This window comes from Chiloscyllium punctatum, chromosome 25, assembly GCF_047496795.1.
Source record: "Chiloscyllium punctatum isolate Juve2018m chromosome 25, sChiPun1.3, whole genome shotgun sequence".
NCBI lineage: Eukaryota > Metazoa > Chordata > Chondrichthyes > Orectolobiformes > Hemiscylliidae > Chiloscyllium > Chiloscyllium punctatum.
In genome coordinates this window covers 70,104,606-70,118,565 of record NC_092763.1, presented here as the reverse complement: position 1 = coordinate 70,118,565, position 13,960 = coordinate 70,104,606, and the positions used below count along the sequence as shown (strand labels likewise).

The 13,960-nt window shown below is 42.4% G+C and overlaps 1 protein-coding gene across 4 annotated transcripts in view; it reads right to left on the bottom strand.

Moving 5' to 3' along the window:
- Positions 1-13,960, bottom strand: part of tmem255a (transmembrane protein 255A) — a 77,863-nt gene that overhangs the window by 32,421 nt on the left and 31,482 nt on the right. For 3 of the 4 annotated variants that reach the window (XM_072595502.1, XM_072595501.1, XM_072595503.1), the window contains exon 5: positions 9,763-9,843. The exons of the other annotated variant lie outside the window; for it this stretch is intronic. In XM_072595502.1, coding sequence (XP_072451603.1) covers positions 9,763-9,843 — 81 coding nt within the window. The remainder of the gene's footprint in view (positions 1-9,762; positions 9,844-13,960) is intronic. 4 annotated transcript variants of the gene reach the window in all.

Genomic DNA, 13,960 nt, shown 5'->3' with positions numbered 1-13,960 from the left:
TTGTCGGCCTGTCAATGTACTGAGTTAGGAAACTCTCTTGAACACACCTTACAAAAACAGCTCCTTCCAAACCATCTGCTTGAAGGAGGTTCCAATCAATACTGGGAAAGTTAAAGTCACCCATTACAACAACCCTACTACATTCACACTTTTCCAAAATCTGCTGACCTATGCCTTCTTCAATCTCCCTGCTGCTATTGGGGGGCCTGTAGTAAACCCTTAATGACGTGACTGCTCCCAATTTCCACCCATACTGACTCAGTAGGCAGACCCTCCTCGACAATGGTAACTTCTGTAGCTGTGATACCCTCTCTGATTAGCAGTGCTACACCCCTCCTCTTTTTCTCCCCCACCCTATTCTTTTTAAATGTTCTAAACCCTGGAACATCCAGCAACCATTCCTGCTCCCGAGAAATTCATGTCTCTGTTATGGCCACAACATCATAGCACCAGGTACTGATCCATGCTCTAAGCTCATCACTGATACTCCTTGCATTAAAGCAAACACACTTTAACCGATCCCTTGGTTCTTTCCCAGGAAACTCCTTCCCACTGGCTGCGCTACCTCTTGCTATTGCCTCATCTCCATCAACTCTCACCACCGGTACATAGCTCAGGTTCCCACCCCCCTGCCATATTAGTTTAAACCCTCCTGAACAACTCAAGCAAACCTTCCACCCAGGACATTGGTCCCCTTCAAGTTCAGATGCAACCCGTCCTTCTTGTACAGGTCCCACCTTCCCTAGAAGACATCCCAATTATCTACATATCTGAAGCCCTCCCTCCTACACCAGTTGCGCAGCCACGAGTTAAGCTGCGCCCACTCCCTGTTCCTCGCCTCGCTATCTCGTGGCACCAGTAGTAAACCCGAGAACACTACTCTGTTCATCCTGCTCTGCAGCTTTCACCCTAACTCCCTGAAATCACTTTTATATCCTCGATCCTTTTCCTGGCTATATCATTGTTGCCAATGTGGAACCAGTAACATCGAAAAAGGGCGAGATTTTACAGTCACAAAATTTGTCAAGATTAGAAATGAATAGAACAGATTGATAAAGATGGTAAACACAGGATTACTCCCAGTGCTATGTGCTAGTCAATATGGGAGATAATGCAGGTGAATGTGTGCCTGAGAATTGGTGTGGAAGGGGATTTCTGGGGCACCAGTTCTGGAGCTGGAGAGACCTACACAAGCCAGACAAGGTTGCACCTGAACAGTGAGGAGACAAGTCCTCAAGGAGAGGTTAACTAGTGCTGAGTGAGAATGGGCATTGCTGGCTGGACCAACATTTACTGTCCATCTCTTGAGATGGTGGTGGTGAACTGCCTCCTTGAACTGCTGTATTCCAAAAGGCTTGGGGTACAGCCATTGTACCTTTAGACAGGGAGTTCCAGGATTTTGACCCAGCAACAGAGAAGAAATGACGATATAGTTCCAACAGTGAAGAAATGACGATATAGTTCCAAGCTAGATGATATGTGACCTGAAGGGAATCTTGCTAGTGGTAGTGTTCCCATAGAGCTACTTCCCTTATGCAATAAGAGCAGGAATTAAAACAAGGAAGCAGCAAAGAAAACTAACATTATGTTGGAAGGTACATGTGTTAATGAATCTGCACGTGAGGAATGGTACCAGGAAGATTCACAAGCAGTATGCAAAGATTGCCACGTGGAATTATGATATAACTGCTAGAACATGGGCTTGATATAAACATTCGCAGTAAGGGAAATTAACACTCCTGGCTTTTCTACATTCTGGAATGGCAGGAATTGAAGACGGAAAGGTGGGAGATGACACCAGTAATGGATAACACTGCATTCTCTGGAGGGATGATAGGCTAGAGGCTTCAAAAGCTAATCATATTTATTTAGAGAGTTAAGGAACAGGAAAAAAAATGCCAGTGACAATGGTGCACATGCACTTGATGCTGTCACATGTTTGGTTGCTCACATTAGTGAGCCAGTTACTGCCTGCAGCTCAGGGAGTCATTCTGCCTGTTGTTCACCCACTCCCTCCAGCCTCTGCAGGACTCTTCTCCCTTATCACACGCAGGAAAATCTTATTTTATCCAAATATGGCAATTTCCTTCTCTAGGTTGACCTACTTCTCTTGAGCATTTTCCTCAGCTTTAATAACTTGAAATATGACACTTTATTGTACATAGATTTATCATGTAGAGTCATAGATTTGTTAATAGCCCCTCAATATCTGCACAGGAAATCACTGCCCGACCAACTAAAATCTGGATCTTTCTTCTGAAATATTTTTTCATGTCTAACATGATAATGTATTAACACACAAAATCAATGTAAGAATTGTTTACATAAAGGATGCAGAGCACCTATTTCTGCGACCATGTGCTAAAATGTTACATTAAAGAACCATCCCTTCTTCTGACTTTGTTATATCTTTGCCATCTTCGGTGCAGGAAGCTGGTTTTGACTTCTCAGGCACTGTAACCACAGCTACAGGAAGTGCGCCCTCTGCAATTGTAGCATCACCAAACTCAGCTGACTCTTCTCCCTCTTGCTCCCAATTTCTCTCCTTTCCCCTTGATGTTCTTGCTCCTGAAAGCTCGCTGTCCTGATTTCGAATCATCGCTTCTGTCCCACTTCCAACTCGACCTTGTTCTGTCAGCATGACAGTGAGGGGGCCAGTGTTATAAACAGGTGGTGAGTGGGGCTGGTTAAAGAGGTGGTGAAAGGAAAAGGCAGCAAGGAGTTGGATTGGAGTAGCAAGATCCGTCCAACAAGGAAGATGTGAAGTTGTGAATAGGCCTGAGCGGATGCTGTGAAAATGGGGACCATTCACAATGCAGGCAAGCTGCTTATGGTAAGTCACCATGATGTGACTATAATGACTTACATATGTGCATCTGCACATGTGGGAAGTGCTCCCCCTGGTGAGAGCATGTCAATAAATGCAGCTCTTTTGTTTTAAATACAAGCAGATCAGAAGTAGAGATCACAAGAATACAAACCATAACAAAAGGTTTTAAGACTGATTTGCCCCCAGTAAAATCTATTTTTCAATAGCAAGAGAAAGTATTTCATTATAACAGTTCTTGTGAATCAGTGACTATGTAGAGAATATCATGTAGCAGTTTTCAATATGAACCAGGGTAGGTACACATATTTCTTCTTTAACATGCATTTCATCAGCGTGTATTGACTATAACGCAATTGATGAATTGTGGACATCGTTTGCATAACACAAACTTTTTGCTGAATGGGTATAGTAGATTTTCCATATCGTGATCTTCTACAGAGCGATTTAGATTAGATTCCCTATCATGCAGAAACAGGCCCTTCGGCCCAACAAGTCCACACCGACCCTCTGAAGAGTAACCCACCCAGACCCATTCCCCTACTCATGCACCTATCACTATGGCGATAGGTGAGTAGTGATCACTATGGGCAATTTGGCATGCACAACTTTGGATTGGGGAAGGAAACCGGAGCAAACCCACGCAGACACGGGGAGAATGTGCAAATTCCACATAGACAGTTACCCGAGACGGGAATTGAACCCGGGTTCCTGGCGCTGTGAGGCAGCAGTGTTAACCACTGAGTCACCGTGATATCTATAGCAGTTTTCCATAACTTGATTTTCTACAGTGCGAGGCTGCAGAGGAGCACAACTGTCACGTTATAGCAGAACGACCTGTACACTATCGGAAGGAATTTAGTCCATCACTAGAGCTCCAACTGAAAAACGCTAGCTGTTGTAATGGCACTTCTGTGGCCTTACCCATTGTTCTATTAGAAATGTTCTTTACAACAGCTCATCTGGTCCCTTTTTAAATGATAGTTGTGATTTTCAGATTGTATTTGGAGAGGAGGCCCAACACTTCTGAAATGAGATCTGGGAATGTTTTAGTCTTCAGGGGAAACTCTATAAACTGCTGACAGGAAAATGACAAAAATAAACTTCCTATTCGCAATCCTTCAGAACCAGGAGCATGGTCATACCATCCAGGTGTGGGGCTAATCTACAGTCGATGATTCCAGCTACTGAAAATAGACATGGATTAATGTCACTGGCGTCTCTCGATTGCAGGAAGTTTACATCTCTTTGGACACCTAAACACATGACACAACTCCCCCTTATCAGTGTCCATAACACACAAAAAAACTTTCACCCAAAGTTGAAGCACCATGATGGAATCTCTCAGTGAACCTTCAACTTGGGTTTCACTGCAAGTACACCTTCCAGTAACAATCCCACCTACTTGCTACTTACCAGCAGATAGCTTTTGGATCAAAGAATGGGTAATACTGGGAATGTTTTATGATTAATTCCATCTTTCAAATGGCAGCCTTTGATCTACTATGCTGAGACTGCTGCATACTAGACAGGATCAGGAAAAGCCAGGGTCTCTGGCCACCACTGGCAGCTTCAGTACAAACCCCTTTTGAACTTACGAGTCATGCAGCACGGAAATAGACTCTTCTCTCCAACTAATCCATGCCGACCATAATCCCAAAACTAAACTAGTCCCATATCCCTCCAAATCTTCCCTATTTAACTTGTGGAGAGGAGTGGTCCCTCTACAGACTAAGTGGCAAGCTAGTCACCTTAAACTCAGCAAATTAGGTGGTTACCTCTTGGCTTTGGAGATTTACTTTCACTGAATGAATAACAGTATGCATGTAAAAACTGATCAGTGGAGACAAGGCCTTCTTAATCGGCTCAGGTAATTTTTGGTTGCAGAGCTGCCAGTTAAGATTAGTTTAAAAAGAATCCGACCCCAAGTCAGACACAGGATTCAAAGATTCCAGGGTACAGGTGACCTGAGAGAGTTTGCTTTATGGTATCTCTCCCCATTAGTGTGGCAAACGATGCTGAGTTATATTCAATCGGAAACAAACAAGCCATTCAACTCACTTGATCTGTCAGCTTCCTCCCACTCCTCTTTATTTCCCTATTAGCATGTTCCTCTATTCTTTCTTCTCTCACCTGGTTATGTAATGTCCCCTTAAATCCATCTCTGACATTCGGGTTATCCATAGTGTGTGACAGCGAGTTCCGCACTTGAACCACTCTTTTGAATTCTCTTGAATTCCCTATTGGATTTATATCACGTTGATGACTCACTAGTTTGGTGAATCACCCACATGTCGAAACACTTACTCTACATGTATCCTCTCAAACCCCATCGTAATTTCAAAGATATTTCCTGTCACTTCTCAGATTTCTCCTTCTACTGGGTAAACAATGTATAGTGATTCTGCCACAATACAAGCCTTGTTCAATCGGTAGTGATTCACTTGCCTTTAAAGTGACACTTTACATAAGCGACATATCTATACAACATGCAGAAGGCATCAGATGAGACGGAAAGAGCGCTGAGAGATTCACACTTAGGTAATTGAGCAAATTAATGCTATCATTAAACTTTCATAAATATCTTTGAATTCAAACGCTAAATTGACCTTCACCATAATTGTGTTAAACATCATGCAACACCAAGTTAGAGTCCAACAAGTTTATTTGGAAGCAGTAGTATTCATGGCACTGCTCCTTCATCAGGTAGATTCCTGATGAAGGGTTTATGCCCGAAACGTCGATTCTCCTGCTCCTCAGATGCTGCCTGACCTGCTGTGCTCTTCCAGCACCACACTCTTGACTCTGAAATCTCCAGCATCTGCATTCTTCACTTCCTCCTGATTTTTAAACTTTGTCCACCCCTGTCCAACACCGGCTCCTCCACCTCATAATTATTTTATCATCTCTGCCTCAATAGATGCCATGGTAAAACATCCCAAAGCTCACGATTAGTTGCAAATTTTACCATAAATTTTCCCTTTGTAAGGATACAGATTCATCAGCAAAAACAAACTTTCACTATTTACCTTTTCAAACAGGTAATTAGCATCTCCAATAAAACAGAGAATGTAATTATCTCCCTTTGACATTCAATTGCATTTCATGTTTAAATCCTTCACAATTAATATCTTGGGGGCTATCCTTGACCAACACTGAACTGAACCAACATATAACTACTGTAGCTACAAGGGTATGTCAGAGACAGTGAATTCTGTAGTGAATAACTCACTTCCTGACTCCCCAAAGACTGTCAACCATCTACAAACACAGATCAGGAGTACGATGGAATACTCTCCACTTGCCTGGATGAGTCCAGCTCCAACAATATTTAAGAAGTTTGACACCATCCTGGACAAAACAGCCCACTTGCTTGGCATCATCCCATCTACCAGCTTCAATATTCATTTACTTCACCATTGAAACACAGTAGCAGCAGTGTATACTATCCACAAGATACACTCCTGCTACTCACCAAGGCCCCTTAGACAGCACCTGGGACTGCTACCACCTAGATGGACAAGGACCGCAGATACATGGGAACACCCTTCAATGCACCCACCAGCCAGACTTGGAAATATATCGCTGTCACTCCACAGTTGTTGAATCAAAGTCCTGGCACACTCTTGTAACAGCGTTGTGGATGTACGTACACCACATGGACTGCACCAATTCAAGGTGGCAGCTCACCACCACCACCACCACCACCTTTTCTAGGGCAATTAGGGATGGGCAATAAAATGCTAGTCCAGCCAGCGATGCCCATATCCTGTGAAAGAATAAAGTAATCAATACTCATCCTTTCCAAAAAAAATTCTGAAGAAACGCACAATTGCTGTAACTATAATCTCTCACTCTGAGCCTCGTCCCAGTGAATTTACATAGAAGACTGATATCCTTCTGCAAATGGGGTATTTAAACCTGCACAGAGTACTCTAGCCAAATCAATGTCTTATACAAATGCTCCCTTATATTCTTGCTTTCAATTCAATGTCCTACATACAAGGGCAATCAAAATAGGATCGGTTATAAAGGCAATACAGATGTAACCTGATTACATTAAAAGGTGTCATCTTTTTGATAAGATGCTCAACCAAGGACCTCAAGTCAACCCTCGAGTACATCACTGTGATGTGTAAATGGCTCCAGGGATGTATAAATGCTGGTCTCGTCTCCTATGATGTATTAAGACTATAAATGAAATACTTAATACTTAACATCAACTGCATTATTTCTTTTTTTTAATCTCAACTGTTTTCTCCTTGTCTTCCTGTTAAATCAATAATTTCTTTACTCTCAAGTACATTGTCTCCCAATTATTTACTCCAACTCGCTAATTTCTAGCTGTTACTTCATGCTTGAAGCCCCTTCGAATAAGCCCACAGACCCTAAACCAACTGTGCCCCACTTAGCAATGAAGGGTCACTAAGGCCTTTGTAACCCTAGCTGACCCATTCCATCTTTCCATTAACTCTGCTTCCCAGTAAATCACCAAGAGCAGGGCTGAGTTGGCACCCTGGCTTTAAATGAAATTTGATTTATTGGTGACAACTCCATGTCCCCTTACTGAAACCTTATTGTCTGGCTACACTTTCATTATTTGCTCTACCCAAGAACACCAGGATGTTGATGTGGAATTCATCACCAAAACCAGCTTAGCATCTCCTCCTCCATTCTCAGAAACCCTATTTTCCTTGAAAGGGTTCACCTGGTTGCTTCCTTCATTTAATCAGGTGGAAGCCTAATAAGTTATGAACTTACTGCCTTCTTTTAATGCATCCTATCTTTTAAAAAAACAAAATTGGTTTAAATTATCACAAGAGCAACCCCAAAATTTGCACCAAGGTATCTTTGGTGCCTGAGCTTTTGAACTGAGCAATTTCTCCATTTCAATCTCCATCTTACGGCCTTGTGTATCTTTGAGTTTACTGCTGTCCTTAAACCCCTCTGCACTTATTCATACACTTTTCCTTGGCATCTTCATCTTCCACGAGCCTCTCTGCTTCCATAATCTTTCACAAATTGATCTTGTCATATTCCTCACTTTCCTCAGCCCTGTAACCTTTGCAATCCCAACTTTCATCAATACATCACAGGAAGTCACTCAAGTCGCTTTGACTTTTTGGGCCAAAGGGCCTGATTCCACACTGTAGGGAATCTAATCTAAATGCACTTTCAAATTTCCAAACTGCTAATCTCTAGCTCCTCTCTTTACCATTGGTTTGTTGGAACATCAGCCAACTCAACCTGCACCTTTGATGCTCTTGTCGCCAACAAAACAATTAGGTCAGAGTGTAATGACAGAGGAGGCTATGGCTCATAGACTGACAACAAGCCATATGGGAGATGGGTAGGGATTATGAAATGGTATGGATGGGGCATAGAGTGTGTGTGGAGCATTAGAAGGTATAAATGATGACAGTTTTTTGTTCTTTTCACAGCTGTGATGATGTTCCCCCTCATGTTTCTGAGTGGACAGGGGACTAGGATCATTATGTACACCAGAAATTAAACTCTAAACATCACTTCCTTGTTCCCTTCACCTTCTCCAGGAATTACAGCTGTGAGGTGTATCAGTCCCTGGTGTTGAGGCCATGTCCTCACCTGCTTCTACTGCTTCCCCTTGCTGACAAAACCAAAAGGTCCTCGAGGGCCCTGCTGCTATCCAACTCCAAACTAAGTTGTTCCCATGGCCACTCAGACTCACTTTATTCCAAATCACTGAGAAATGGCAGATGGAGTTCAACCTGGAAAAATGCGAAGTGATGCATTTTGGAAGGTTGAACTCGAATGCTGAATATAGGATTAAAGACAGGATTCATGGCAGTGTGGAGGAACAGAGGGATCTGAGTGTGCAAGTACATAGATCCCTCAAAGTTGCCACCCAAGTGGATAGGGTTGTTAAGAAAGCATATGGTGTTTTGGCTTTCATTAACAGTGGTATCGAGTTTAAGAGCCGTGAGGTTTTGCTGCAGATCTACAAGTCCCTGGTGAGACCACACTTGGAATATTGTGTCCAGTTCTGGTTGCCCTACTATAGGGAAGATACAGAGGCTTTGGAGAGGGTGCAAAGAAGGTTTACCAGGATGCTGCCTAGTTTGGAGGGCTTGCCTTATGAAGAAAGGCTGAATAAGCTCGGACTTTTCTCTCTGGAGAGAAGGAGGAAGAGAGGAGACCTGATTGAGGTGTACAAAATAATGAGAGGAATAGATAGAGTCAATAGCCAGAGACTTTTCACCAGGGCAGGATTGACTGGTACAAGAAGTCATAGTTTGAAGATATTGAGAGAAAGGTATAAAAGAGACATCAGAGGAGGTTCTTTACGCAGAAGAGTTGTGAATGCATGGAATGCGTTGCCAGTTGACGTGGTGGAAGCAAAGTTACTCGGGACATTCAAGCGACTGCTGGACATGCACATGGATAGCAGTGAGTTGAGGGGTGCGTAGGTTAAGTTACTATATTTTACATTAGGATTAAATCTCGGCACAACATCGTGGGCCTAAGAGCCTCTTCTGTGCTGTACGTTTCTATGTTCTATAATGGCAGTAATCCACTGGCAGGAAGCTAACCCACCAGATGAGGAGTGCAATAAGCAAACCCTGGCTTGTCTGCACGCAGTGGGGAACAGGTGTCCTTATTAAAAGACACCTCTAGCATCATTAAGTATCTGAAATGGCACATGATCTGGTGGGTCTTCCCAAAAGGAAAGGATGTAGGGGCACCTTGTCTGCTCTTCAGCCAGCAGCAGGGATACAGCGGGTTAGACTAAAATGAAGGGTAGGAAATAAACTGAAGAAATGGGAAGCTTTTACAAAATCGGTACACACGCTTGTGGGCTTTCAGGTTTGTTAAATGTGAGCTGCATCCAAGAGCAACATTGAGCATTCAGAAATATCGACACAGTAACAATACTGAGCCACCAAGGGCTAACATACCTCTGCATTGTAGTCATCTGAAGGATGAGAGGTATCACTGGAATAATACTGACATCTCCCTGCATGGAAGGGTTTGATATCCTGTCGCAAAAGAAGGCAACGTTACTACTTTATAATGTAATGGAGATCGGCTCAACTCTCGTCACGTGAAACAGACAAGACTTTGAAGAACAAATTTAATTTCAATCTTTTCAACAACAGCATCAAATAGATTGTTTCAGTGTGTAGAATGGGACTGAAAGGTTATACACGTTGCGAACCAATCAACACTGTTTCATCCTGCATGACAAATTCTTGAGATAGTTGGAATTTTGGCATTCTTACATCTGTCCTAATGTGTGCAAAATTTCAGTAATAGGTCTCTCTTTTCAATGATATTCAATAATATCAAAATTTAATACTTCTTTGCTAGCGGTTAGGAAGTCAAATTCTATATAGTTGTAGTATTGGTTTCTGTATCCAAGTACATGCTATAAACTGAGTGCAATGAGGGCTCACCAGACTAATCCCTGGGATGACTGGGCTGTTTTATGAGGAGAAAATGAGGAAATTGGGCCTGTTTTCTTGAATTTCAAAGAAAACAAAGTGATCTTATTGAAACTTGCAAAATTCATACAAGGTTTGACAGGGTAGATGTAGGTAAAATGTTTTCCCTGGCTGGTGAGTCTAGAATCAAAGGAGATAATCTCAGGATAGAAAGTAGGCCATTTAAACTGAGATGAGAAGGATTGTTTTCCCTCCACTCAGAGGGTGGTGAATCTTTAGAATTCTCTACTCCAGAGAGCTGTGGAAATTCAGTCACTGAGCAGGGTCCAGGCAGAAATCGATGGATTTTGTAAGATTAATGACATTGAGGGACATGGAGATAGCACACTGAGGGAGATGATCAGCCATGATGTGATTAAATGTTAGAGTAGGCTTGATGGTCTGAAAGGTCCACTTTTGTTCCAACAAAATGTAAGAGAGCCAAACCCAGACTATCGGATATTTTCCCTTGTGTGCTGAAAGAACATGTTTGATGTGAACACCTGGAACTTTCCACAGCGGCACTGACTACTCGGATCTACCTCCCCCACCCTGAAGGTTCTGGTCAGGATGTCCCAACTTTCACATTGTCCTGGGATCTTATTTCCTAACGTTGTGATGGCTAGAAGTGAACAAACACTTAAGACCAGAAGACATAGGAGTGGAAGTAAGGCCATTCAGCCCACCCAGTCCACTCCAATCATGGCAGTTGGGCATTCCAACTCCACTTACCCATACTCCCCCTATAGCCCTTAATTCCTTGCGAGATCAAGAATTTGTCATTCTCTACCATGAAGACATTTAACGTCCCGGTCTCTACTGCATTCTGTGGCAAAGAATTCCACAGGCCCATCACTCTCTGGCTGAAGAAATGTCTCCTAATTCCCATTCTAAACTGACCCCCTCTAATTCTAAAGCTGTGCCCACAGGTCCTAGTCTCCCCACCTAACGGAAACAATTTCCCAGCGTCCACCCTTTCTAAGCCAATCATTATCTTTTAAGTTTCTATTAGATCGCCCCTCAACCTTCTAAACTCTAATGAATACAATCCCAGGATCCTCAGCTGATCATATGTTAGGCCTGCCATTCCAGGGATCATCTGTGTGAATGTCCGCTGGACATACCCCAGTGCCAGTATGTCCTTCCTGAGGTATGGGGCCCAAAATTGGATGCAGTATTCTAAATGGGGCCTAATTAGAGCTTTAAAAAGTGTCAGAAGCACATCACTGCTTTTATATTCCGATTGTCTTGAGATAAATGACAACATTACATTCGCTATCTTAATCATGGAGTCAAACTGCAAGTTAACCTTTCGAGAATCCTGGACCAGCACTTCCAGATCCCTTTGTATTTTGGCTTTAAGAGTTTTCTGACTGTTTAGAAAATAGTCCATGCCTGTATTCTTTTTTCCAAAGTGCAAGACATCGCATTTGCTCATGTTGAATTTCATCAGCCATATCCTGGACCACTCTCCTAAGTGGTCCAAATCTTTCTGCAGCCTCCCCATCTCCTTAGTACTGCCTGCCTGTCCACCTAACTTCGTAGCATTGGCGAACTTCACCAGAATGCTGCTCAGTTGTCAAAATGTCCATGGAAACCCCACTCTCAATGTTCAACATTGTTCATTACAGCTGAAGGCAGAAATCCTTTTGAGAGGGAGGGAAGAAATGAGACCCATAAACTGAGCAGGCAGCAAAGGAAGGACAGAAATATTAGCTTCATCTCTGCGTGGGGCACTTGTGAAGTACCAATTTAAGTTGAGTGTTGGTGGGGCACAGTGGCAGGAAGAAAAGACAAATAGGGAGTGTATTTCAGACAGTTTTCGCGATCAGTATGATGTGGATCCAGTCAGGAATCAGACTATTTGAATCTGGTGGTGTGTAATGAGGCAGGTTTAATAAGTGACACTAGAATAAAAGATTCCCTTAGAAAAGACAGTCACCATAAAATGGCAGAATTTAACATTCTGTTTAAGAGGAAAGAACTTGGGTCAGAAACAAATGTGTAAATTTAAATAAGGCTAATTACAAAAGGAGTGTGGTCAGGTCTGGAGTGAACTGGGAAAGACATTGAGTAACAAAGATGGTTGAGGAATAATGATAGACATTTAAGAAATTCATTCTGGGCTTACAGCAAAGATATGTTCCAGTAAGTAAACAGGATTCCAGAAAGAATCTAGAAAGGGGATAATCAAGCATGATAAAACAGGAAGTTAAGGATAGTATCAAATTTAAAAGAAAAGTGTCAAAAATTAGCAGTAAACAAAAGGATGGGTGAACTTTTAAAAGCCAGCAAACAACGATGAAAGAGAAAAAAAAAGGGAGAAAATAAACTTTGAAGTAAATTTTCAATGAATATTAAGACAGACAACAATAGCTTCTTTAGAGAAGCCAAATTGAACACAGTCCATTAGAGAAAGAGACTGGAGAAATGAAAATACTTTGCATCAGTCTTCACAATAGACTAATAGCATTTCAAAATGACTAAATAATCAAAGGACAAAAGAAGGTGAGGAAATAAGTACAATGACTATCATTAGAGAAAAAAAATGGTGGGAAACAAATGGACTGAAGAGCAATAGGTCCCCTCAATCTGATAGGATGCACCCTAGAGTATAAAAGGAAGTAGGTATGGAGTTAGTGGAAGGTAGTAATCTTCCAAGAATCCTTCGATTCTGGAAAACGTCCCAGAGGATTGGAAAACTGCCTATGTTACACCTTTATTTAAAATGGGACAGAGATTTTAAAAAGGTAACGATAGGCCAGTTAGCTTAACATCTGTTTTTGGGAAAACTTTAGAGTCTGTTATAAAGGATGTAACAACAGGGCATTTAGAGAACCATAATATGATCAAGCAGAGGCAGCATGGCTTCATGAAGGGGAAGTCTTTGAGGAGGTAACAAGCAGGACAGATAGTAGTTACAGTTTACCAACCTGAAAACTAGCTACTGGATTGGTGGTGCTGGAAGAGCACAGCAGTTCAGGCAGCATCCAAGGAGCTTCGAAATCGACGCCCGAAACATCGATTTCGAAGCTCCTTGGATGCTGCCTGAACTGCTGTGCTCTTCCAGCACCACTAATCCAGAATCTGGTTTCCAGCATCTGCAGTCATTGTTTTTACCTTGTAACTACTAGCTAGCCCACAATTTCATTACAATATATATGATTGACTATTGCCGAGTTTGCGGATGACACAAATGGAAAGGTGGTACTGATTGGAATTTAGAAGAATGAGAGGCAATCTCATTGAGACATAGAAGATTCTTAGAGGAGTTGATGCAGAAAGGTGGTTTCCCCCTGTGGGAAAGTCTAGGACCTGAGGGCATCATCTCAGAATACGGGCTTGCACATTTAAAGCAGAGACGAGGGAGAATTTCTTCTATCAAAGTGTTGTGAATTTATGGAATCCTTTACCACAGAAGCTGTTAAAGCTGGGTCATTGAGTCTATTCAAGGCTGATTTGGATAGATTTTTAAATCAGTAAGAGAATCAAGGGAAAGGGCAGGAAAGTGGAGTTAAGGATGATCAGATCAGCAATGGTATCACTGAATTGCCAGAGCAGATTCAGTGGGGCTGAATGGTCTCCCTCTGCTTCTACATGTTCTGGTCCTAGGAGGAAGAATGCCAACACCCACGCAGATGGATGGAGGGATAGCAAACAGGAGATTGTTGGA